The sequence below is a fragment of the Ischnura elegans genome, chromosome 10 (assembly GCF_921293095.1).
Source record: "Ischnura elegans chromosome 10, ioIscEleg1.1, whole genome shotgun sequence".
NCBI classification, from domain to species: domain Eukaryota; kingdom Metazoa; phylum Arthropoda; class Insecta; order Odonata; family Coenagrionidae; genus Ischnura; species Ischnura elegans.
Window position 1 is genome coordinate 102,540,704 of NC_060255.1, and position 27,754 is coordinate 102,568,457.

At 39.5% G+C, this 27,754-nt stretch overlaps 1 protein-coding gene across 1 annotated transcript in view; it reads left to right on the forward strand.

The window, feature by feature from the left end:
• Window positions 1–1,712: 1,712 nt before the first annotated feature.
• LOC124166854 (dynein axonemal heavy chain 8) overlaps window positions 1,713–27,754 on the forward strand; it is a 424,156-nt gene continuing 398,114 nt past the window's right edge. Inside the window, exons 1-3 of the mRNA XM_046544564.1 lie at window positions 1,713–1,760; window positions 1,931–2,030; window positions 14,835–15,118. Coding sequence (XP_046400520.1) covers window positions 14,984–15,118 — 135 coding nt within the window. The 5' untranslated portion in view covers window positions 1,713–1,760; window positions 1,931–2,030; window positions 14,835–14,983. The remainder of the gene's footprint in view (window positions 1,761–1,930; window positions 2,031–14,834; window positions 15,119–27,754) is intronic.

Below are 27,754 nucleotides of genomic sequence, written 5' to 3' on the forward strand. Positions count from 1 at the left end.
CCAAAATAACTCCCATTGCTTTAATTTGATTCAAATAAGCATCCTAGTTGTATAATAACACGATATGTTAACCAATTTATTATTCACCATTGATATTTTTACCCCACAAAGATGAAAATACATACAAATGCCTCGTAAGCAAAATGTACATCAAAAATGTTACCCGAAGTTCTCATCAAATATATCCACTGATATATTCCTCAATCACGTTTACACATAGTTAGCTAATATCATAAACAAACCACTATATGATTCTGAGACAGATTCTAGTCACAAGTTAATGTAAAAGGCCAATAAATACCGACATGAAGATGTACACCGAAAATGTTAACCCAATTTTTCTGAAACCAAAATAACTCCCATTGCTTTAATTTGATTCAAATAAGCATCCTAGTTGTATAATAACACGATCTGTTAACCTATTTATTATTCACCATTGATTTTTTTACCCCACAAAGATGAAAATACATACAAATGCCTCGTAAGCAAAATGTACATCAGAAATGTTACCCCAAGTTCTCATTACATATTTACCTCGATATATTCCTCAATCATGTTTACACATGGTTAGCTAATATCATAAACAAACCACTATATGATTCTGAGACAGATTCTAGTCACAATTTAATGCAAAAGGCCAATAAATACCGACATGAAGATGTACACCGAAAATGTTAACCCAATTTTTCTGAAACCAAAATAACTCCCATTGCTTTAATTTGATTCAAATAAGCATCCTTGTTGTATAATAACACGATATGTTAACCTATTTATTATTCACTATTGATTTTTTCACCCCACAATGATGAAAATACATACAAATGCCTCGTAAGCAAAATGTACATCAGAAATGTTACCCCAAGTTCTCATCAAATATTTCCACTGATATATTCCTCAATAATGTTTACACATAGTTAGCTAACATAAAAAACAAACCACTATATGATTCTGAGACAGATTCTAGTCACAATTTAATGTAAAAGGCCAATAAATACCGTCATGAAAATGTACTCCGAAAATGTTAACCCAAACGATCTGAAACCAAAATCACTCCCGGGGCCTAATTGTACATCAAATATTAATATAATAACGGTTTCCAATTCATTTCTACTTTTCTCTGGGACTCTAGCCTTAGAACTCGCCTTTGTTTACATTTTTTAATAATATTTCGCTTTCGGCCATCTTGAATTTAGATGTACGTCCTCATGTATACCAAACCTCCATTCGGAACGATTCAACAAATACCACCATTAAATCTAAACAATTGAAATACGTAATTTCAAGGAAATTTTCACCCACGAAGTCACGCAGAATGTAATCCATAAACACCCCTTTTTTTCCAATGTGATGATCCCGAAAACTCCGCATAAAATGAAGATTAACCAGTTAAAGATACTTAACGATTGTTACGCCGCCAATATGAAACTATAAATGAAAGTCGTGAATTCAATACGAAAATTAGCTTCATTACCGCAGAATACGTCTAATTTTACTTTAATGAAATCTACTTTTCTTATTAAAAATAAAGAGAACATGAATATTAAAACATTAGGGCAACAAAGTGCATCAAAATATTAGGGAAACTCACGTAGAACAGCTTGGAAGACGTTAGAGACATCTTACGAATAAGAAATGAATGATTGGGAATCAACTGCTGGTTCGCGACGCCGGCATGTAAATATGAACCAATCATTTCATTCGTATTTTTCGTCCTCAGTGGTTTGCGCGCATTTGACATCGGGCTTGAAATTTTAATTTAGGTGCAGCTTTAGAACTTTACTTGAAAACCTCCTTGTTATAATTTTTTTCATTATTTTATTTCAATTAGTATTAAAAGCATGGGTTTCATGCCAAGGAAATGTCTGAATCTGTAAAAAAAACTGATGAATATTATGAAGTAACGTAATTCATTTTATTTTCTTGACGACAGGGTAGTGACCAGTGATTTCATGGACACAGTTTGCCAAATCTTCATTGTCAAGAAATAGGTGTGTTTCCCTAACTGCATACAAGTTATTCAAATACTTAAGGTATGTTTTTATGATATTCATGGGTACATGTGCAATAACTAGTCCATTTCGTTCTTGTTGATAAAGGCTTCAGATACTATTATATATTTTTCTGTCAGATGTCGCTAATGGAGATATTTAGATTTGTATTTATCTCATATTACAAGATGTCAATTTGTGGTCAATGTATACCATGGCCATGACAAAGTAGCAATTTGTTATGCAAGCTCTTTAGTGCTTAAACATTTGCACATGCCTGGGATGATCGCAGGCTTTCCTGGCGTATCGAACCATGGCAGGTTATTAGGGAATTCCCACGGGTTCTCCAACTCCATCTCGGCCGACGTTTCGATGAACGAGTCGTCCATCATCATCAGGGCATGACCAGATGCCGATGAACAACTCGTTCATCGAATCGAAAACTTGACCGGGTGAATTCCCGAAACCTTCCCTGATAAAAATAAACTCCTCCATTAAGGAGAGGTTTACCCTCCATTGAGGGTACAGGAAGGATAGGTGTACCCTTCCTGTACCCTTCAGCAAGGGTACACGAAGGGTATTTTAGAACATTGGTGGGTACGCCCTCTCCTTCCTGGAGGGTACGGGAAGGGTTTGGCCAGCCTCGATGAAGGGTACAGGAAGGATAAGTGTACCCTTCCTGTACCCTTCAGCAAGGTTACAGGAAGGATAGGTGTACCCTTCAGCAAGGGTACACGAAGGGTATTTTAGAACATTGGTGGGTACACCCTCTCCTTCCTGGAGGGTACGGGAAGGGTTTGGCCATCCTCAATGAAGGGTACAGGAAGGGTAGGATAAAATAAAAACTAAAAATCCATAAATTAACATAAAAATTTTAAAAATCGCTAATAAACTAAATTAAACGAATGGGGATGAGTTGCAACAGTGATTTCTAAAGTTATAGGGCATAAAAAAAATTAGCCTTCTCATGGTCTTGAACCCAGGACCTACATATTACAGGATCACGAACTAGAGATTTAACAACCTCGGCTATCGAGGTACTTGACAGGAGTTATTTCTCAACGGAACTTATACTACAAAATCTTAAGATGAGAATCGCACCCAGGCCTATGTGGAAGAAAGCTGTGACTTTTTCTGCCACACCTATTTCGTTTCAGAAAATAAGATCGGCATTCTAATACTGAACATCACTCTAGCGATGTCTCATTGTCAGCCACACAAATAGGTTACATCCTAAAACGTGAATGGAAGAACTTCTAAATGAGCTTTTTTCACACAATTACAGAAACTATTGTGTACAGTGGCGTAGTCAGGAATTTCGTTTGGGGGGGGTCCAAAACCAGGTGGGAAAAGTTTTGAAAAACAGGATAGTAAGTATTGGAATTCAACTTATTCAAACACTTTTCATAATCGAAAAAACTTCAATAGTCAAAGAAATATTTTTTAAATTCATTATTTTTCAATATTTTGATTTCTATTATGAAGGAAAATGATTGTGTTTTTATACTTCGGAGGGGCGGAGGGTCCGAACCCTCCGGACCCCACCCCTGGATACGCCACTGAATATGTATATCATTGTTTTCCTTAAGGAAATTTTAAAGATTAGTTGTGTAGCCCGTCTATCTTTGCTTTCAAAGACTGCTTACGTTCTTGTACGGAACTCAATACTCTTTAGCAGGTGAAAGTAGCTAAGGAGACTCTTTCAGGATATGTTTTCTTCAGTTATAAATGCTAAGTCCCAAGGAAGGGTAAACGAAGGATTTTTCTCTCCTTCCCTTACCCTTAATGGTGGGTAGAGGAAGGGTTGACGGATGGTAAGGGAAGGAGTTCCAAGGAAGGGTACATGAAGGATTTTTCTCTCCTTCCCTTACCCTTAATGGTGGGTAGAGGAAGGGTACACGGATGGTAAGGGAAGGAGTTCCAAGGAAGGGTACACGAAGGATTTTTCTCTCCTTCCCTTACCCTTAATGGTGGGTAGAGGAAGGGTACACGGATGGTAAGGGAAGGAGTTCCAAGGAAGGGTATACGAAGGATTTTTCTCTCCTTCCCTTACCCTTAATGGTGGGTAGAGGAAGGGTACACGGATGGTAAGGGAAGGAGTTCCAAGGAAGGATACACGAAGGATTTTTCTCTCCTTCCCTTACCCTTAATGGTGGGTAGAGGAAGGGTACACGGATGGTAAGGGAGGAGTTCCAAGGAAGGGTACACGAAGGATTTTTCTCTCCTTCCCTTACCCTTAATGGTGGGTAGAGGAAGGGTACACGGATGGTAAGGGAAGGAGTTCCAAGGAAGGGTACACGAAGGATTTTTCTCTCCTTCCCTTACCCTTAATGGTGGGTAGAGGAAGGGTACACGGATGGTAAGGGAAGGAGTTCCAAGGAAGGATACACGAAGGATTTTTCTCTCCTTCCCTTACCCTTAATGGTGGGTAGAGGAAGGGTACACGGATGGTAAGGGAGGAGTTCCAAGGAAGGGTACACGAAGGATTTTTCTCTCCTTCCCTTACCCTTAATGGTGGGTAGAGGAAGGGTACACGGATGGTAAGGGAAGGAGTTCCAAGGAAGGGTACACGAAGGATTTTTCTCTCCTTCCCTTACCCTTAATGGTGGGTTGTGCAAGGGTAACTACCCACCATGAAGGATGCCACCCTTCCTGTACCCTTCCTGTACCCACCATGGTGGAGTTTATTTTTGTCAGGGTTCCACGATTGAGACATGTCTGTTTCGTCTAATTCCCTTCAAAAGTGGCATTATTTCATATGCATGTAAAAATCACGTTGGACAGGAGAAACCCATTGGAATGGGATGTTTGCTGCTGAATATAATTAGTATTGGACCCACAAAAAGTTTTACCCATTTTTATAAACCACTGTTACTGTCAAAGTGTGAATATTCCATCTCTTCAGTGGAAGTGTTATGTTTATTGTGCACGAAAGAGAATACATATTGACTAAACCAGTCTGAAATGACCAGTGTTACCAATTCATTGTAAATTGAGTGTTGATTATAATTCATAGGTATAATCTTTTGAGATATTTTTGTGTGTAGAGATATGTAAGTATATATTTGAAAGCAGTTTTATCCACTTTTGTTGATAAATTCACTGAATACCTCGCCTGCAATTTTTATGAAAAATAGGCAACTATTTTCCACATGCTAACAATAGAAAAGGGACTCCTAGTAGAAGTATGAAGTTTAAAAATGACTTGTGCTAACATTCTTAAATTGGCTAATCCAAATACCAAGTTTATTCCGTGGCTAATAGTGCTTTAATAAATATTTTATTATTGCACGTCAAATGGAAGACAAACTCATCCATATTTCAGGGCTTCCTACCTCTATGTTAGGTGTAGGTTCCTTCTGAATCCACTAATTACTTTAAACTTGGTAATATCAGTTCTGTCACTAAGTTGAGAATATTTATGCACGAAAAATGAAGAAATAGGTTCTTAAAATATAGATACTTAAAATATTATTCTCATTTCCGATGTGTCTGTCGGGTGCTGGAATTTGCTAAAGGCTAGGCCTGTAGTTAGGTTTTCCAGGGACCTGACAAACAGAACTTAACGTACATATATGCCTTGGGTGGTGAAATATCCACCTAGGTGGGACTCGACCCCTAACCCCATGATTAGTCAGCAAAGACTTGAAAGACCCTGCCACCATCCGAGGCTAGCTTGAAAAATAATGAGGCTTATTGCCGCAAAGAAGTATGTGAAATTTAAAGTTTGGACTGAAATTCACGATTATTTTTCGGTAAAATTGATGGAGAAGAAAAATGGTTCAACTCCAAATAAAGTTAGCTTATAAATTGAGAAAACTTAAAGTACAAAAGGTTTTTTAAAATTAAAGTCACATAACAATTTACAACATATTTTTCTAAATTTTCTCCGGCAATCTAATGCCAAGAGTTAGTGAGGATATGTCTATGCAGAAAGTTCTCGACATGTGCACGAGATACAAGACCTGTTTCGTAAGTTGGAAACCCTATGCAAGGCATCGAAAAATGTGTAATTATCCTGCAGAATGCAACATTGCACTACAATTTGTATTAACTAGCAATGGTGACAAACTTATCGTGCTGCACGTGTCATGTGGTTGGAGCCGGAAAAATTTCACTGACCTTAGGAAGGAAGAATGGGCATAATGCTGGACAGTTTCTAACTTGGCAAACGTTTAATTGATACTTTATTAGACTCAAAGTGGAAGTTCCTCTGCACCATATAGCATTGCATCGGCCAGCCTCAAAGCTGCCAAATTTGAAATTTCGGGCATCCTTGAAATTTTTGAATGTTCATTCCTATGAAAGTTCATTAGTCAAATGTTTGTATGCAGAGGATTTACTGTTACTTTCTTTACTGTTTCTTGATTTTCTTTCATAGTTCTTCCGCTGTCATCTTTGGTTCTGGAGCAACCCAAGTCCCTAATAAAATGTCTACAATTTTCTATAGTTTCCTCATAAAGTGTCTTCAACCTAACCAATATTGCCATCCAGGATTTCTCTGTAAAGGTCTTATAATCTTGAGCAATGGAAATCAGTTACAATGGTGTACCTTTTTGTGGTTTGAAATACACATTCGAACTGATGTAGAAGAGGCCCACATTATTCCTGTCTCATACCGCATGCATTTCAATAATTTTATCTGTAGAGTATAATGCAGTATACAACCATGCTCCCCATAATGTCAGTACTGGCTATGAAGGCAAAGCAGCTTCAGGCAGAATTTCAACAAACGCACAAACACTGAGTGCATCATTCATTCAGGTGTAAATGTCGTAATATAGTTTCAAATCGGTTACAGTGCATGCTTTCTGATGAAATTGTGGGCTCATCATTCTCTTTGGACCAAAACAAATGTTTATTAGGATAGTAAATGAAAAGAAAACTATGTACTTAGACACCAATTTTTATTCTCATGGTACAACTAGTTTCAACGCAGCGGCGTCATCATCAGGTACTAAGGTTATAAGCACAAAATACGTCCTTCTTTGTTTATAACCTTATACTTGACTCTAATATGCTTGTAACCTTAGTACCTGATGATGATGCCGCTGCGTCAAAACTAGTTGTACCGCGAGAATAAAAATCAGTGGATAACAGTGGATAAAGTACATAGTTTTCTTTTCATTTGTTAGAATGAACTTCCACAAAGTTGAGCCGGAGACTATAGAGTTTATTAGGATATTTAGCATAGCCTGATGTTAGCATACCTCCGAGGAATGTCATAAGTTTCTTGTTCTCCGAAGCTAGGTTTATATTTTTCTGGTTAGCATATACATACGTCACTTTGACTGCAAATGTGATTTAACAGTTTATCTAAGAAAAAAAAAATGTCCAGTGAACTTTCACATTTTAATGCCTCTTCAGATGGAAGAAATGGGTTAGAATTTAGATTGAGCTGGAAAGCAGGATTAGCCCTTCTCCACTTGCATGGTTTATATGCTGCATTTGAGGATAAGCTTGCATCATTAGACAACTCCAGAGGTGACATTGGGTCTGCAAGTTGTCATCTTTTGGAGCGTTGGGTTCTGTGTGAGCGGTTTGGAGAGAGCAAAGTCTGAGGTGGTATGATGTGCTCTTCCGCTTGATCACTCCTGCCAACTTCAACCTCACACGTGCTGAGAAATAGTCTTCTGCCTAGGTGGTTGAGGTCTGCAAAGTGCTCTTCATCTGAGTTGTCTCTGGCCTCATTCATATCCACTTCTTCTGCTTTTGGTTCAACGTATATAAGTCTTACAGCATCCACACCATTCTCTAGAGCTTCCAGAATTTCATTTACGCTCATCTTATAACATTAATTATCATCCAATTTCCATTCTACCTGTACTGTCTATAATTTGTGAGAGAAACATACATAATCATCTTTTTCACTTCTCCCTCCCCTAAATATCCCCCCTTCAGCATGGTTTCTTCCCAGCGGGTTGTCTCTCTCTAACCTTGCGGTACTGTACCACCATATTACCAACTCTTTCGAGTCTAACTCACAACTCCATGTTTTCTACGTAGACTTCTCCAAAGCCTTCGACACCTCAACCACACATTACTCATGCATGAACTTAAACACCTTTACAATATACTTTCAAAGTTACTATCTCTGATCCACAGCTTCCTGAGTTCACGTTATCTACATGTATTGATTGACGGTATCTCATCCTCTTACCTACTGGTTAAATCTGGTGTACCCCAGGGAAGCGTCTTCGGTCCCTTCCTGTTTGAACTCTTCATCAATGGCAAAAGCCTTCTTGGCTGCAATGTTCAATTGTACGGGGATGATTGCAAGATTTTCAGAAAGGTTGATTGCCCCTCCAACTCACATTCGCTTGTGGTGCCCTACTTGGCTTATGTGAGTCAACCACTCAAAATTGGAGCTGATGACATTTACTTTTAAAAACAATCTCCTGAAGCATTCATACAACCTTTTTAATAAGGCTATCCCTTCTGTAACCTCCCGCTGTGACCTAAGAGTGATCTTAGATGAAAAATTAAAAGTTCAGGATCACATTTCGATGATAACCGACCCTACCTCTTTAAGAACAGTTTTTTTTTCTGATATGTTCTCCCCCTACTGGAATACTTTTCACCAGCTTGGTCTGCCGCCTGCTCCACCACTCGAAACTTGCTCAACCGCCCAGTCAACTTCTTTCTTGCTTTAGCCCGCCATAAAATCCCCACAATGAGATATTATACCTGTGACTCCTTCCTTTCCTCCCTCAGGATCACTAACGTAAATAGCCGCCCTGTCTTTTCTGATCCCATGTTTCTGCCTAGAATCTTTAGCGGTTCTCAACGCACAAATGAAATTCTCCCTCTTTTCCGATTTCATGTTCCTCCTCGCCCCTTACATAATAAAGTAGACTTTCGTTATTACGAAGTTCAAAAGAGCAAAAAACTGGAGGTTCGTAATAACAAAGTTTGTATGAATGTTTCTTTTAGGAATTTTTAGTTCATAAAGCTATGCAAGGCATCGAGAAGTGCTGTTATCCTATAGAACGCAACGCTGCATCACAATGGGGTACTTGCATGGGTCGTCGATTGCTCTAAAAACTATTTTGAATAAGTAAAATGGATACATTAGCTCGAAAAAATACCTTAAGTTTTCTCCATTCATCATCAAAAGAAATAAAAAAATTGACTTTATAATCGAGAAAAATTTCTCTGAGCCGACCACTGTCCGAAGACTCCCGAGCATTGCCAACGCCGTGTGTGACGTCATAGGTGCCTAAACAACCGTAGGGAGTTGGGAAATACGGTGAGCCCATGCTGTAAAATTTGTTTTGAGGGAGTATTTAGCCGCTCATCGTCACTTGTTCTGTTATTTTAGGGCAAGTTTTCCTATTGCTATTGTGCCTAGATTATTACTTGGGATATTAATAATGCGACATCGGGATGATGAAGGACAAGCGTTTCACTTCGTATGTTTCGTTGCCGCCTGTTCGAATAGTACACCTGAAATTCATCTACATCTACATGATACCCTGCAAGCCGCCTAAAAGGCGTGTGGCAGGGGGTGTTAGGACACCAGCCTTTTTTTTTAGGACACCAAAAATTGATGCCACGACCCTAATAGAATTTGTTATGACAAATTATTGCTATACGTCGGCGGCAAATCGAGATGTAAAAGAAACTTGTAATACTGGAGGATAAGGATCGTAAGCGTACGAGCTATGCTGTTGAATATGGCAGCGCTGTATTAGCGGAGAAGGTAGTCCTATCGGTCCTATGGTACGAATTCACAGCAAAACAGTGTCCACACAATCCACATGTGAGATTGCAAATTGGTTCCGCTGCCAACACACACACAAACAAGCTTTTACCTATTTCAATAATATAGGTAAATCCATAAACAATATACTAGCATATACATAAAAATATAGTGGGAAATAGGCAAATACAATTATCATAAACTGGAAGTCACTACCATTCTTATATTCATCATATACAACTTACGACAATAACAGAGCTCGTTATAATGAAACGACTATTTATTCACTGGTTCCTTAAATTAGCCCACGCAAGTGACACAGGTGACTTTTCTCACTACTATTCGTTGAAATAATATAATAACAAACTTCACGCACAGTTTTCATCTTGATAGCTTGATCGTGAAATGTCATATCTATGGTGAACAACAGAGGTGAACATGCCACTGACAATTTGTACATTACTGTTAGACATTTATCGATAGCGTAATAGTACTTTTTACAATTCAATCACGATGGAACACTAATAACTCTTGGACGATATTTTTCAACCTTGTCAAGCTTTGTGAATTACTATCACTGGCACTGTGATTATTAGCAGTAGCTTAATGGGAGATGTCACGTTGAAAATAACACTATTTTGGCACAAAAAATGTACCTAAATGTCTGCAATCAGCGAGCGAAAGTTGCATTGACTGGAATTCACCTCATAATACAAGCACTGGCAGTCCTAAATGACGAATTCTCTGATACTTACGAATAAATAGATGAAGTTATTGTATATAAAAGCAAAGCAGACGTTAGTAAATATCAAAATTGTTCCAATTACATACTTAAATGAATTCTATGCCGTCGATAACATTAACTTACAAGTAACGTATCCCCCTTCCAACGGCTGTGGCTTAGACTCCTAAAACGATGTCATTTAGGTATTATAAATTTTTTGGTTTAACTGCTCCAGTTATATATTTTATGCCCTTACTCAGATGTTAATAGTATAAATAATACAAAAATTTAAGGGCTTCCGAGCCTCTATCGTCGGATATTTATCTTTAAATAGAAAACAATCAACACGTCTCACAAGCAAAGCTCTCACAACTGCTGGCAACTATTACCAACAATCACAACAATAGCTTCGTGTGATGTTTAGGCACCTTTGATGCCATCGAGGCTTCGTCAGTAGTGGCTTGGGGGGGAGCGAGTTTTTGGCGCACTTTAAAATTCGTTATATTTATCATTGAATCTCGGGAAGGAAAACTCAGATTTACAAGCGGTTTTCTTTGTTGAATTCAGAAGATAATTTTCTGTCTGCCTGTGAAATAAAAAAAATTCATGCAAGTTCCCCATTGTGTGTGAACTCACTATTTTGACGAACTGATATAGCTAGGATGCACTGTAGCTGGAGCTGAAAAAATTGCTGTCCGCGGGAAGGAAGAATGGGCGGTGAAACGCTGAAAAGTTCCTGACTTCATCTCAGATGATGCCCAAAATGGCATATTCCTGCGTGGAGTGCGTATTCCTTTACGCCACACCGCGTCACATCGGCCAACTCGATAGGTGCCAAATTTGAAATTTTGGGCATGCTTGAACTTTTCCAATTTTTGTATCTCTTTAAGCTTGTAAATCGTATATTTGTAAGACGAGCAGTATCATCATCATCTTCTGATGTTCTGCCCATTGGACGGTCCCTTGTGGAAATGCTGTCTCCATTCTTTCTTGTTTCCGGTCATTTCTTTGAAGTCTCTATATTTTCCTATTTTTAAGTTGTCAATAAACTTGAGCCTTCTCCTTCCCCTTCTTCTTATACCTTCCACCGTTCCCTCCAAGGCCACCTTCAAAATGCTATTCCTTCTCATCAAATGTCCCAGCCTGTTACCCTTCCTTCCGTATATATTTTATCCATCACTGTTCTTTCCTCATCTATCCTATTCAGCACTTGCTCATTCCTAACTCGATCCATCCACTGTATTCCCTCCATCTTCCTCCAAACCCACATCTCAAATGCCCCAATCCCATCCCTGCCTCTCTTCCCCATCATCTAATTCTCAGTTCCATACATACTTTACGTCCTGTGTACGAGCGGTAATGAGGAGGTCACCATGATTCCACATGCATGAAGCTTATCATATGATGTTGCGTGCATGCTGAAGTATCTCCTACTGAAGAAAGAACTATAATTGATGCACAATGCACGAGGAGAAATTAAACATAATGCAATGGTTATATCGTACCGTAGTGTATATCCATCTAAATGCTGTTCCTTATTTGTGGAACCTCGTAATTAAGTTCTTTTTGTAGCCGTCAGGACCGGGACTGAGGTTCATGCATAGATTGGGTAGGTCGTTTCGTCGGGACCAATGAATGGCTTCGTAATAACAAGGACTTAGTAATGAGGTTGTTGGTAATAACGAGAGCCCACTGTCTCTGCTTCACATTCCACAATTCCATCCTTCCATCTCTCAACACTCTCTTTTCCACCAAACCTGTCCTTGTTTAACTCCATGGCTTCAAAAATCCCTTTCCTGGACCTCTTTCCCCCTGCCACTACTTACAAATCCTCCTTAAAAATGCCACCTGAACAGTTCATCGCTGTCTAATCCATAATGCCCCTTCTTATGGTAAAAAATTTTCTTTTGTGTTACCTTTTTATTTATTGTGTTATGTTTTAGCTATTACATATCTATTTACGTAAATAGCTAATGTAAAAGCCATTGTGCCATTTTTGGAGGTGAAATAAATAAATTAATTAATATATCGTAAAGCAATGAAAGGCTAATAAATATTATTGTACATAGTTGCTTATAATATGCTTGTATGCCACCATTAAATTAAATACATGAATTTAATTTTGTAATTAAAATAAATATGACTAAAATAAATTAATCATGGTATAAGTATAACAGCAGCATTATTAGATTAGCTACAGGATCTGGCAACCGTGCATGGCCTCCGATATATCTGACAGTCAGTTTTAGTAATGCTATCAGGGGCAAAATAGTGCAAAAGAAAAAGGCTATTCGGGCTTCCAGCCGGGTGGTCCCCCTCCATGCTGCCGACGTTTCGGAACACGAGTCGGGTTCCATCATCATTGCTAATGGTAAGTGTATGAAGTTTGCCGGCTTATATAGTCTTCAATTACCTGATTGGCCGGGAGGCAGCCAATCTTATTTTCCTAAGTGCCGGTTTCCGTACATTACATGGGGAGAACCATTAATACCAGGATCAAAGAACATACAAGAGACACCTTAGGCTCTGCCATCCGGAAAAATCCGCAGTTATAGAACATGCCATTGAATCCGACCATAGGGTGAAGTGGGACCATGTGAAAGTTCTGTGCCGTGAGACTAAATTCTGGGAAAGACTGGTAAAGGAATCCATCGAGATGTGGCTGACAAGTAACACCCTCAACCGTGACACCAGGTACTCGCTAAGTAATGTATGGAAACCGGCACTTAGTAAAATAAGATTGGCTGCCTCCCGGCCAATCAGGTTAGACCTTACAACCAATTGAAGACTATATAAGCTGGCCAACTTCATCCACTCACCATTAGCCCTGAGGATGGAACCCGACTTGTGTTCCGAAACATCGGCAGAATGGAGGGAGACCACCCGGCTGGAAGCCCGAATAGCCTTTTTTGAATATATGTATTTACCAGGAAAGCATCAGATTTTACTTCATAGTCCAAAAGAACTTGAGGAAACAGCAAAGAAAAAGATCAATTTTCAGAATAAAAATATGATAGAAATTATCAAAATATGTATTGGGCAAAATTCTTCAATAAAAAATTGAATATATATACCCCATGTGGATGACTGAAAATTCTTTCAATGCCATTTCTTATAAATGTAAATGCTTCTTAACACGATAAATTCACAGAGGCAACTTAAAGTTTAGCACAGCAGTTAATACAGACATCCATTTGAACGTGCTGCAGTATCTCAATGTACGGCATGTCAGCTGGAGCTCAGAAAAAAAATATGCACATCTAACATAGTGGACACTATGCACTAATGAGTTAATACAGTTGCTGTGTTTTTCTTACAGTTAACCCTTTCGCGCCGGACTTTCGTTGAGAGAAACTCTTCCTCAATACGAGTCTCTTGAAAGCTTTCTTTACTCCCCTGTACGAAGCTTTTTCGCGTCGACTGAAGCCAGTGGTTCCCTCCCTAGCCATTTTTCGACCCAACTCAGCGGGGCGCCGATACCTTTCCTTGGCCTCTGTCCCAGACCCTGGAAGGATTAAAAGCCCCTTCCTAGCACGAGTCCGCGGTCAACTGGCTAAAATAATAATGCAAAATATATGCAAATATTTGTTGCTCGCATCGATTTTTTTACATTCAAAATGAATTGTGTGTTTTTTCTGAGCGTGCAGAAATTTTAAATGAAGTTCTAGCGTTGATATAGACGGATTTAGTATATTTACAAGTTGATCTATAATTCCATTGATATTAACGTTAGAATTTTGTTTGAAATTTCCATGTGGTCAGCAAAAAAAGGAGAATTCATTTATAGCATTGGATTTCAAAAGTAAGCAACAAATATTTTTTTGGAAAACACACTGCAAATAACAGTAGTTGACCGCGTGGAGAGGATAGGAAAGGGTCGACCTGAGCGGCCGAAGAAGGGACTGGGCTCGCGCTAAGGCGGATCTCGAAGGGCGACCCCAACCGTGGGTCTATTGTGTCCGCTACGGTCACTTTTTTCGACCTGTGCCGCACAGGCGTGGCATTCGTTGGATAGGGAAGGAAAATTCACGCCGCGTGAATTTACAACTCTCCTTATCACAAGTTTTTCAAGTACTTTAGAAAAAATTGAGATCAAATAAATTACCCAGTAATTGTGAATGCCACGTAGATCGCCTTTTTTACGAACGTGAACAACAATTGCTTTCTTTAAAAGTATAGGGAATACCCAATTTGCAAAGTTTTGATTGGTGGAGTATTTCAAAGATGTCCACTATGATAATTTTTAGCAGACCTGCACGTATTATATCTGGCCCACCAACTTTTTTTTATAGTACAAATGTTTTTTATGGAATTATAAAACTTTCCTGGCATTAAGGTCTGTTATGGTCTGCATTATCTATAAGGTGTTGATAGGTCTTTCATAGAGCATGTAGTTTTCATCGTATATTTTTCTTCACAGGGCTTAGTCTATTTTCAAAATAATTGGTTTCCGGTGTGCAGAGTACTCTGCCATTGGTTTTCTGGTGTACACTGATGTAGACCGTATGCCATGAAATATAGAGGTTGGAGATTGTTCAATTAGGTTCCTGGGCTCGAGCTGTCTCTAAGATGGATAAGAGGGACGATCCGGGTGCTCATGTATCCATTGACCATGATGGAGCTAGTCTGGCTGCAGTTCCGCTCAAAAAGGCTAGATTCTCCAGAAAGTTTCAGCAGCAGCAAGAAACATTCAGAGAGAAGCAGGTGTGTATTTCACTTTTGTTATATTTTTAATTAGGGATGAGTCGATTCCACTTTTTTTCGATTCCGATTCCAATTTCGATTCCTTCAAATCGATTCTCGATTCCGATTCCATCGATTCTTACTCCTTATAGCAGGTGGGATTTTGATTTATCCGTAGTATTGCTGTCATTAAAATTTAAGAATTGAATGGAATAAAATAACTAGGGATGGACGGATCCAGGATTTTTGGAGCCAGATCTTTCGAATAGGATATTTTCGAATCCAAATGCATTTTCAAATTCCTGCCATTAAAAAAAGTCATTATTCAAGTTTATTGTGGGTACATACAATCAATGGAATGCTGTTTAGATTTTCATACACATTTTAATATTTTTATGTATAAAAAATTATTTTATGGGCTTTCAAGTTGTTTTTTAAAAACAACTTTACGTACTCAGGGCCTAAACTGTTACGCTTGGGTTTGGAAATGAAAATAGGAAAAATCTTAGGATGAACCACTGACCAGTGGCGTAGCGAGAGGACCCCCCAAAATATAAAAACAGAATTACTTTCCTTCATAAAAGGAAACAAAATATTTAAAAATCATGAATTTACAATGAAAAAAAATTGAATCTCTGAAAAATGAAGTTTTTTCTATTATGAAGGGCGTTAAAATTAGTTTGAAACCCTCTCCTTTGTACCCTGTTGTTTAAAAATTTTCCCCCCTGGTTTTGGACCCCCCTTAACAAAATTCCTGGCTACCCTTCTGCTATCGACTGAATTCAAATTTTCCTCACGCATGTTTCCCCCGAATTTTACTCTCTCATTGCATACGGACTTGTGTTTCATCCGAAAATGCTTCAGTATGGTGAGGTAGATTTAGCACATCCTCGCGATAATTTACACCACAGTGCACGCACTATTGGTTCACCACGTTCATTGGTTCTCCTTATCTCAATGGAAATGTTTATACACAATGAAAGACATTTTTATCGGTGTATTAATAAATTAAATTGCAACTGCGCAATAAGCAACACAATTAACAGTAGGTATTTAAAACGGCATTAACGTCACGTGCGACGAGGTGCTCAACCGCTCAGCATGAGGAAGGAGTGGGCAGCAAAAGCGTGTAAAGGAGAGGTGGAGGGGAAGGAGCAGTGGCGTAGCCAGGAATTTCAATGGGGGGGGGGGATCCAAAACCAGGGGGGAAAATTGTTGAAAAAACCGGGCACAATATAATGGGTTTTAAACTAATTTTAACACTTTTTATAATCGAAAAATTTAATTTGTTAAAGAAAAATGTTGTAAATTCCTGATTTTTCAATATTTTGTTTTCCTTTGTGAAGGACAATAACTGTGTTTTTATATTTCGGGGGGTGGGGTCCGGACCCTCCCCATGGCTACGCCACTGGGAGGGAGCGTGTAAAGGAGAGGTGGAGAGGAAGGAGCACGCTCCCTCCGTATTTCAAACAACAAGGCTACAAATGAGGGACTCAAGGATGAAGAAGTCAGATCATGCTTCAATGACGTCGTTGCCTTCAAAGCGAAGCCAGGCACGCTACGTGATATATGTAGTTGGCGTTTCCAATCCGTCTCTAATCGTTTGAGGGGTTAATGCTGCGCTTGTTTCTTTGAAAATTATGCTGTTTGGACAATGTTGCATATCAGTAAAGTGTAATTGTAGAATTGTAGATAGAAAACTTAGTGGCAATCAATTAGAGCTGAAAAATAAACTGTAATATCGTCAGGAATGCGTCTCGTTTGGTCTAGTTCTTTTTTAAATCTCGTGCATATCATCTAATTGTCAAAGCTATCAAGATATCTTCGGGCCCAGAAAGTCACTCTCCCAGCATTTGTCGTCTAGAAATGGAGAATTGAAGCAGGTAGGCCGAAAAAGGTCAGTTGGTGAGACGAGGTAGGGATGAAACACGCTTCAATTGTTTTCGTGTGATTTCATATTTTCCTTAGAAGACAATGATTTTTGGTCCGTGTGATTTCGGATGCGAAAAAAAAAACAACAGAGGCACGGGCTGATGGACGGCCGAGGGTGGCTTTCTGAAATCTGCGACGTAGTTACTTTGTACGTGGTTATTATCCTACGGCGCTGAGATTCCTCCGATGATTGTTCAATCTCTTGGGAAGAGTCACACTATGTGCCAGTCGTATTTTGCCTTTTTTATTTTCTGGCTGAAAATCCTGGCCACGGCTGAAATTCTACTTGCAACCTCTGCGAGAGCTTCCAAACAAAACGGTTCACGAGTAGGACAAGAATCGCATGCGACGACGCATTCGAAGAGAGAATCGAAACTCTTTCCACCCTGATGGGGCGTTGCATTCACTGAAGCTATTATTTAAAATTTTGGATCCAGATCCGATGTCTTCCGTGACTTTGGATCCGATGAAGGGCAATATCAACGGGTATTTGGATCCGAGGTATCCGATCCGACCATCCCTAAAAATAACAATAGCCGCGGTGGCTACATTCTCGTTTGGCCGCGGTGGCTAAACAATACTCAAGTAAAAATTTCTCCCTTGCAACTTGACTGAAACTACCTTGAAACTCACTGCATTGCTTCTATGCTGAAACTGCATTGAAATTGAAACAAACCAGTGGAGTTTGGGAGAGGGATGGCAGTGCAGTAGCAGTGCAATTAAGAACTCCAGCTACTCCAATGAAACTCCCTTGGCTGACTAAACTGAAACTCCCTTGGCTATAGCTACACTGAAACTCCCTTGGCCACTAACTAGACTGAAACTCCCTTGGCCATTAACTAGACTGAAACGCCCTTGGCTACCAGCTAGACTGAAACTCCATTGGATAGCCATGCTGAAACTCCCTTGTATGCCAGGCTGAAACTCCCTTGTTTGGCTGAATACATTTCCCCTACCCAATACATTAAAATTCCCTTGTCAAATCATATGAAACACAGTCAATTAACAACTTGCGCAACCCAGCCAACAGTGGATGATCACATAACAGATTTCTCACACAATTTTACATGCATGATAAGAGATAAAGGGTGGATAGGTGATTGCGATCAACAATAGTTATTATAACTGCAATGACCACAACATTTTTCAAGACACAATTTATTAGAACATGAAAATACATCAATAAATTAATGACTGTTAAAAGCACATACAAAAATATTCCATATGAAAGAAGTCATGGAAGTTAGATGCTCCTGGAAAAGAGAAGAAACATGACTGATGAGAGTCACAAACGACTTAACTCAAAATCAAATTAGCAAAATTGCACATGAAAAACTCTCCTTTACTTGGCTTATTAGTTATGTGGTGCATTAATGTGAACCATTCAAATTATAGGAAGCAAAACTTAAATTATCACTGAGGAAGCATGCACTTTGCATCATAGTTAAATGAAAAACGAAGCGATGACTCGTTACTTAGGCTATGTGTGAACTCCAAACGAAAACCACGTAAGATTCCAGAACATTCAGCAGTAACTAATAAGTATAAGCAGTAAATATACATTGCACTATAGCGAAACATACCCGCATTCCTTATTTCTTCGAAAGCCCGCTCGAGCTCACTGAGTCCGGTCCTCCGCAGGATGACTAACGGACGGCGCGGCATCCGCGGCATTGATGACCGGTCGGTGTATTATCCTCCTCGTCCGGGGTATCCATGAGGCAGGAAAAGTGGACGGCAGTCGCCAACGCGTTGAAAGAAGAATTCGTTATTGGCTGCATGACCCCCGTAAAAGGAGCTTGAAATCCTTAAACGTGCCTGGATTAAAACACGAATTCAATGTCAACGTTCTCATGGCTAAACATGGAAGGAATAAACATGCCATCAGAGAAGTTAAAACGCTTACCTCCAATTATGACTGCAGTCACCACCACCGACCTCGTTCTCCCCTTCACCTTAATTTCGATTAATTCTTGCCGTTAACAAACGTCGAAGTACCGGGAAAATATTTATGCCATCAATCTTTTCATGCTAAAACCCACGCTCACCTCGCTCCTAGCAACTGGAGAGAAATAACGGCAACCGACAGCTTGACGCGCGGGAAAAGGTATACGTGTTGCCAAAAGCTAAATTTAAAAAATATTGCCGCTGAAAATAGGGGTCGCGTATATGTCCGGTAGAAGGGTTCCGTATGTTGGCAAAACTTACGGTGGGTAGCACACGCGCAGCAAGGGAGAAGCAGTTCAAATTCATGAGGGAGAGGGGATACCCAAATGCTGCAGCAGCTCTGTGGCAGGGCAGTTAAGACATTCGGCAAGAGAGATTCAGTGGAGTTATTAAGTTGGCCTGGCCTTTGAGCCTACTGTCCAGCTCAGTGCCAGTAGAGCTCATGTGCAGCAAGGGAGAAGCAGTTCAAATCCATGAGGGAGAGGGGATACCCAATGCTGCCGCAGCTCTGTGGCAAGGCAGTAAAGACATGCGGCAAGAGAGACGCAGTGGTGTCATAAATTCGGCCTGGCCTGAGCCTATTGTCCAGTTCAGTATCAGTGGGGCACATATGCAGCAAGGGAGAAGCAGTTCAAATTCAATGGACTTGCAAGGGAGAATGGCAACAGAGTTTCAGTTGAGTGCTCTTTTTCTTGTTGAGGACAAGGCAGTGCAGTGCAGTGACAAGGTTGTTTCAAGGCAGTTTGAGCGCATTCAGTGGAGTTTCACCCCAGAATCAGCTCTGTTTCAAGGGAGAAATTTTTACTTGAGTAATGTAGCGTTCATGGCGTCCATACTTACCAGAGCAGCCTGGCGGATGCGCGGTGGCGGCCGAACGCAACCTGTCGAGTCCGCCCGGAGGCCGCGGCGGCTTATGCCAAGCAAGTATCAACTTCCTCAAGGGTTGCATTGATGAAACTGGGCTATACAAACGCGGATGTGTCTATTTTTTTTATTATTGACGCAGGCGCGTGTTAGTCTAAAAAAGTTTCATATATAAAAGAAACCGCTCTCAGCGCGTATTTATAAGAAACTTTTTTCACAGGAAAACTCGCTCTCTGCACGATTTTATTATCATCAGACTTCAAGTATCTTTCGAAAGAAAAAAAATATATTCCGATCTATTATACTTTAAAATTGGTGGTCCAGATGAATTCTCCGAATGTGATTCATAATCGTAACAATTTGATTTGCTGTGACCAGCGGTTAATAAAAGAACGGAAAACGCATGCTTTGCTTCCCGATCCCGAGGTTTCCAATTTTTTTTCTCTGAGAGTTGCTCATGAACACGCGCCATTTCAGGGTGCGTCGGTTTGTCGCATTTGCCGACATTTTCATGTTTCCGAGGCCGCTTAGGTATGTTCGTCGCAGCACCCGCGTGCCGGGCGTATCCTCCAGGCGGGCAAGACTGACACCGCGGCCGCTTAGGTGTGTGGCAGCATTTATGCCCCTAACTTATAGTCTATGCACAAAACATTTATATTCCTGGAATTGATGGAATCGGAATCGACTTTAGGCGATCGATTCTCGATTCCGATTCCGTGCCCGAGAATCGGTGGAATCGAGAATCGACATTTGGAATCGACTCATCCCTATTTTTAATGATACAATATGGTACCTGTTGCTTGTTGGATGGTAGCCACCACTGAAAGTGTCAATGAGGTGCAATTTTGACCTCCTTTCTATATTTCAAGGCGGCATTAATAACTTGTAAACCATCATGCATCTCCTGAGATAATGTTATGATAAATGGCAATAAATTTATTTCTTGCAAGCATATTCATATTTATCACGCCAAGTGTACAGTAGGGCGGATCGGAAAAATTGATTTTTTTCAAATCCATCTGGCCCAATGAAAAAAAGTTGTGGGACCGTTCAAAAATAAGGCCTGAAAAATTTGAGACCTCTAGGTGAACCCCTGACCCTCGCTCAAATGCAATTTAGGGGGGGAGGTCAAAATTCGAAAAATATTATATTTTATGGTCATTACCTATAGATTTTGCCGAGTTACTTCCCTTCTAGATCAAAAATTTCGTGCATTTTGACGTATCTGCCACCGTTTAGCCACAAAATGCCTAATTTGAGTCCGCGTCCACAAAGAAAATATTCCAACGCCCTAGTGTACAGGCCTGAATGATTTATCATCAAAAGGCCTTGATTCTCGTGATATTTTTTTGGGAGTGTGTTTTTTGCCCGGCATCCAGGTTCTCACTTGTCAACATGGTGGTGGATCTTGAATTCCTTGAGAAGGAATTAAATTCCATTAAAAGTGTCCACGATGTTTCTACTGCTAATGAAGCTGTGAAATCAACTTACTCAAATACCCTTAAGTGTGACACATAATTGCAAAGTAAGCGTAACTGCTCTCGGTGATGACGGAGATCAGGAAATATCTGGAGCTGCCGCTACAATCTCTGAGGCTAACAAGAAAGTGATGCAGAAGAAAATGTCTTTGCCACTGTCAAGAAATTCTGATGAGGCATTGCACTCCAACCAGTAGCAAATCTTCAGTGAAAAAATAGAAGACAGTGGTTTCCGCAAGGTCCAGCCACAAAGGGAAAGACAAAGCTTTTTCTCCATCGGAAAAGGTGAATCCAAACAAGGCAGGGTGGGACTATAAGCGGCGAAAGTTGTGTCATACGTGTGGGTGGGCCGCCTGCCTGGTGATTTAAATGAAGATAAAATGATATCACACATGCAAAATCAATTTGATGTTTTTGTGGAAAGATTGCTGCAAAAAGTGTAAAATGCAGTGTCTTCAAGATTGGTGTTGACTACGGTGACTTCAAAAATGTATTCACCTAATTTGCATTTCAGCCCAATGTTGCGATAATCAATAAATTCTTTGATTTCAAAAGTGTCGATGACTCTCTATATTACAATATTAACTATTTTCTTGTTTTGTTGACTCAAGAGGTTTGGAAGGACATTAGCTCTGACAATTCCTTGTGTGAGAATTTCAATTAATTTATTTCTAGATTTATGTACTACTTTAATTCCCTATGATAGTTGAGAAAAACAAATGATTATTAACAAGAAGTGGGTCACTAATGGTATCTGAAATGCATCCAGAATACTAAAATCTCTATTTTTACAGTCTCAATCCACCAATGATGTAGGGGTGCATCAACAATACTTGGTCCTCAATAAAGAGTATTGGGCCTTAATTAAAAAATCAAAAAAGCAACTCTATGATCAGTATTTTGGAAATACCTCAAACAATTCTAAAGTTGCTTGGGGTATACTAAAACACAACGTGAACACTAACACCTCTGAACTTCCTGGTTAGGTTAATGGAAAACAATTTCAGATCCATTCAAGATATCTAATTTATTTTATCGCTCTTTCATGAGTCTTCCCAAGACATTCAACTCAATTCAAGGTGTGCACTTCCACACTTGTAAGTCATCTAATCTCAAGCCACGTTCAGAGACTTAACTGTATTTATGGCGATTAAATGAGATTTGGACGTTACGTGTTGGGTGGCATATGACTTTTAAAGTGTTCTAGTGTGTAGTCCTCAGCTTGATCTTAAAAATAGATGTTTTGTTTTATGCTTGTTTGTAAGCAGAGTTGCACTCAATGCAGTTGATTTTGAGCATATGGCCCACATAGGGAGTGAGGGAGTCCATGGCACCTTTGGGTGTTCAAGATTGGTGATCAGGGTGTAGCTCAGTCTGATGTTTTGCTTTAGGAGTATTCCTTTAAGTCCTTTCGTAGATGTTTTTGTTGATTTTTAAAGGTGAGACAAGGTTAAAATGTATGTTTGATCTTTCTTTCTAATTTTGTCATTCATCCTTTCACTTGTGGTGAGCATGTTTTATCTGCTTCACAACTGATTGGGTCAATAGGGTAGGACTTCTTGTTAGGGCTCAACTGTTCCCTGAAATACCTCACTTGCAGCCCCACCAAAATTGTGCTTCCCATCAAACAGAGGAGAGGTCAGAGCTCTTCTTATAATAAAAAAAATGCAAAATTAATGGTAATCCACAAAATTCCCTCCGTAACTTGTTTAAACGTGATTAATTTTAGAGAAACAGCCTAATATTGTCCAGTAAATCTTTTTGAACCTCTTTATGTCGATTTTCAATGTTCAAATTCCCTTTTCACCCGTATTCAGTATCGATTGTCATGCTTTATATGAGCAGCAGACTCCAGATTATCTGGCTGCATTTTATCTGGGTTGCAGATTATCCGTTCACGAGTTCATGGTCCTTCGAAGTTTTCCGCAATCTTTATAAAAAAAAAATATGTGCATTTTAAAAAAATACAATGATACTCCGGGCTAATTGTTTCCATTAGAATCCCCTTCATGAAGTGAATTGTTTTATCTATTTGCTGACGCGGAATGTTTCAAGTTTATATGGATATCTGCTCTGACATGGTAGACGATGATCAGCGGCAGAAAGAAAACCCTTGATTAATCTTAGAAAAAATTCTGCAATGGTTAATCATTCATAAATTCAGAGAAATGTTAACTACGATCTCCGATTGTATATTTCATAGCACTAACGCACATTTATTGCCGTGGTGTCACATGCGGTTAAATACAGCCCAAGGGGACCGGAGATTACGTTGCACTCGGGCATGTTTACGCTGTTACCAGTCAAGGCCAAACTGCATGGGAATGGAATAGTAGAAGTGAAAGCAGCGGAGGAAGTGGAAGTGGAGATGGCATGAGTCATAGCCACGCACTCCCCTGCGTAGAGAATTTGCCTTAAGCCATGGTTTTCTATAACCGCTACTGTGCGATGGCGTAATTGCGTGCCCGTTGCCTTCACTGAAGTTCCGCACTCCTCTTTTCCAAGTATCGTGGTGTGGGTTAGGGCTCGGATCCGCGTCCTGCAGGAGTTGCTTCCCGGGCAACTTGTGCGAGACGTGACTACTCGGCAAGGTGCCTGTCAGTGTAGTTTCAGACGTCCTGCAGTGGTTTCGAAGTGGATTCGTGCAAACCACTTTTCTGAATCCGTGACCTCGCAGCCACGGGTGCGTGGTTTTCAGAAAACCAGATATTACACGTGCAGGGCATTATCATGATACCATTCAGACATGCTGTTGATACTGCTTTTGGTGGTATTAGATCACTCCTATTAACCTTACTTGAAATGATTGAAGTGTCATCTGCATATATATTAGCATTTTCGAGGAGGGCTTTATCTGGCAAATTGTTAATAAAAATTATGAAGAGCAATGGTCCTCGGACAGAACCCTGTGGTAGTCCTGCTTTAACAGTTAAGGGATTTGACTTGGCTACAGTGATACTTTCTGCTGTTCTGGAAGTATATTTGATGAATTGTTGGCAGTCAGTTAGGTCTTTGCCTATGCTCTGACAATGAACTAGCTAATATTCTTCACAAAATGGTGAATAAATTCACCACTGGTCCAGATGGCATTCATCTCATCATCATCAAAAAATCATTTGATGTCATCAAAAACCCTCTTTTATTCTTAGTCAATGAATCGCTAAGGCTTGGCCAATTTCCATCACCACTTAAAAGTACCAAAGTCAACCCCCTCTATAAAGGTAAAGGCAATAAATAGCATATGAGCTCATATAGACCAATATCTATACCAAATCAATTTGGTAAAATCTTTGAAACAGCTTTTTATGCTCGATTGATAACATACTTGGAATCTCAAAACCTATGATCCACCTCATGGCACGGATATAGAAAATCCATGTCCACTACCACTGCTACCTACCATAGTATTAACAAAATTTTGTCCGACTTAGACACAACTAGAATCTCTTGTTTTATAATTCGATTTCTCCAAGGCCTTTGATTGTATCAATCAACCCGTATTACTGTCAAAACTTGGCATAAGAGGAGTGCACTCCATATAATTGGATAAAATCATTTCTAAATAACAGACAACAGAGTGTTTATGTTAATACAGAAGGAACACCTCATACATCACCCAAAAAAACAATTTCCTGTGGGGTTCCTCAGGGATCGGTTCTGGGTCCAGTGCTCTTCCTAATGTACATAAATGACCTCCCAAAGCTGCTGCATTTCATGCCAAATACACTCCCCATATTGTATGCTGATGACACAAATGTCTTGGTGTCAGCCTCTTCAATCGATAGCCTGGTGTCACGGGCTGACAGTATTGTCAACCTCTTACAAGAATGGTGTAATGACAATTTTCTTCTTCTTAATAAAGAATAAACAAAAATAAGCCTTCACCAGACATTTCAGTGTCTTTCGATAGTACAACGATTCTCCGGAGCAACAAAGCCTCCTTCCTGGGGGTTACCCTCGATAGTAGACTAAGCTGGGATAGCCATGCACTATTATAATTCATTTTCAGGAATACGTCTGCGTGCTTAATATTTAACTCAACGTTTCGTTCCACTTACTGGGAACGTCGTCAGGAGAATGAAAATATAAACCCCTATCATACCGTTGGAAAAACTGGTCCATTGTTGTCAAGGTATTTAAAAAAGTAAATAAAAATAAAATAAAAGCCAACTTCTTTAAAACATCCACTATAAAAAGGAAGATGAAAAGTGGAATATTGTAATTAAAATTCTAATCGCTGCGAAAACCTTAAAACTAAAAATTGGGATAGCCATGTTTCTAGTCTACGTAATAAAAACTCTGTGCAGTGTGCTTTTTGGTTCGCTCGATTAGATCAGCAGTTAACAATAAAGTGTCTCTAATCTCAATCTATTATGGTGAGTTTATTTACAGTGAGTACATTATTTGTAGCATCCTTTTTTGGGGCCCTGTGCTAAAACACAAAAGAAGATAGTGAGACTGATGTGCAGTGCACCCCTTAGAGCTCCATGTCGCCCTCTTTTCAAGAAACTCTCCATTCTCCCAATTCTGTGTATTTACATGTTGAGTGCAATCATCTGTGCTAAACTCAATTTTGGTTTGTATGATATCAACAATAGCATTCACGACCACTACACCAGGAACTCTGGCAATTTTTCATGTAAAGTTCATCAGAACCAGTAAAACCAGCCTTTCCCCCCTTAACATGGGACTACTACTACACAACAAGCTTCCTAGTAACATTAAGAGTGCTGAAAAAATGTCTAGTTTTAAATTTAAGGTGAAAGTGTTCTTTATGATACATTTATTTTATTCTATTGATGAATATTTAAGTATGTAAATATGTTCTGCATTGGTATTTTAAAAAAAATTTTTGTGACTAAACATTGATGTGGCATATATCATGGAACATGTATGTACCAAGATCTCTAGGCAAATAAATATTATTATTATTGTGACAATCAGGAAAGAGCTTCCCCCAAGATGCCCGCTGACTGCAGTTTGGGGAGAAGAATTGAATGGTTAATTCGATCAAAGGCTTTGCTTGAATCAAAGAAAACACCAGTTGCTAATTTATGGTCTCCCAAAAGGCTGTCCATAGCTGGTCTAATAGCTGGAAGATGGCTGTACTTGTGGATCTAGATTCACAGAAAATATGTTGAGTATTTTTCAGTGGTTAAAGGTTTTAAGAAAACTCATTACACAATGGTAAAAGAGTTTTTCAAATACAGCATTTCTCCTATTATAATCCCCCGCTGAATATAGTCTCCTCTCCCTAATTTTGAGGCCTCAGTTTTGAGAAAAATTTTTAAAAATATGCTTTAATGATTCCCCTCTTTACTTTTGCCATGGGCATTTTTTAGAAAAAAAGGGGGACTATATTCAGATAAATATGGTATCTTAGAGAGAGCAGACAGTACAGATGTAGGTCTGTAGTTTGCTGAGACATTCAGAGAGCCCTTCTTATGGATTGGGGTTATGGAAGCATATTTGAATAGCTCCAGAACATATGGAGGTATTAAATTCTTCCTCTTTCCTGTCCCTCTTTTTTTTCTTACCCTTTGTGCATCACGAAGGAGTTCCACCATGTTACGCCACTCACCATCGCATTTTACTCAGGATATGGCCAACATATTGGTATATCATTTGTTACTGATTGATATGTAGTTTTATTTGCTTCTTTGTTTCATTATTTATGCTATAAGTGCACTGTAAATTGGTAATAATGCTGTACACCCATGTCTCGTATAGCGCAATTTCGATTAGCGCAATTTCGATATAGCGCAAATACGTTCCTCGGGGAAACATTGCAATGCAGTGTAGCCTAATCAAAACTCTTAAACGCTCTCGCGATAAAACGTGAACTTGCGCGAAGTACAAACGAAATTTCTATCATTTTACGCATATTAATGTTATTGCTTGCCTCAAAGCTTCTTATTTGTTTATATATTAATCGAAATCTATTGCTGTGCAATGGCCAAAAGTATTACTCGTCATTGGGTCCAGATAGCCGGTAGCCTTACCGAAGTAATTTATCTTGTCTCCTTAACAGAATGATAATAAATAATTTAGATCGTTAATTAAGCGTGAGGCTAGTGGAAATGATTTTTTTTCAGCAATACGGTTTGAGACGTATTTTTGCCGTCATAGGTTATCGGGCGATTGACTTCCAGGTAGAGCGTCTACTCCGTCTACGCTGAAGCCTTCAAGGTCATCGGTATTCACGGGGGAGAAATGGAGCGGTGGCCGAGTTGCGCATGAATAGCATCAACACATAAAAGGGTCCGCTATAGAGTCTCAAACACAATGGCTTCGCTCCCTCCCCGCAGTCTTAGGCCTTCTGCGTCTCAGGAATACAGTTCAGCAGTGGAAGGTGATTTAGATAGAGCCATACAGAGTAAAAACCAAGAGAATATGGCAAAAAATAGGAATGCGTGAAGAAAAATCAAGAATTTAT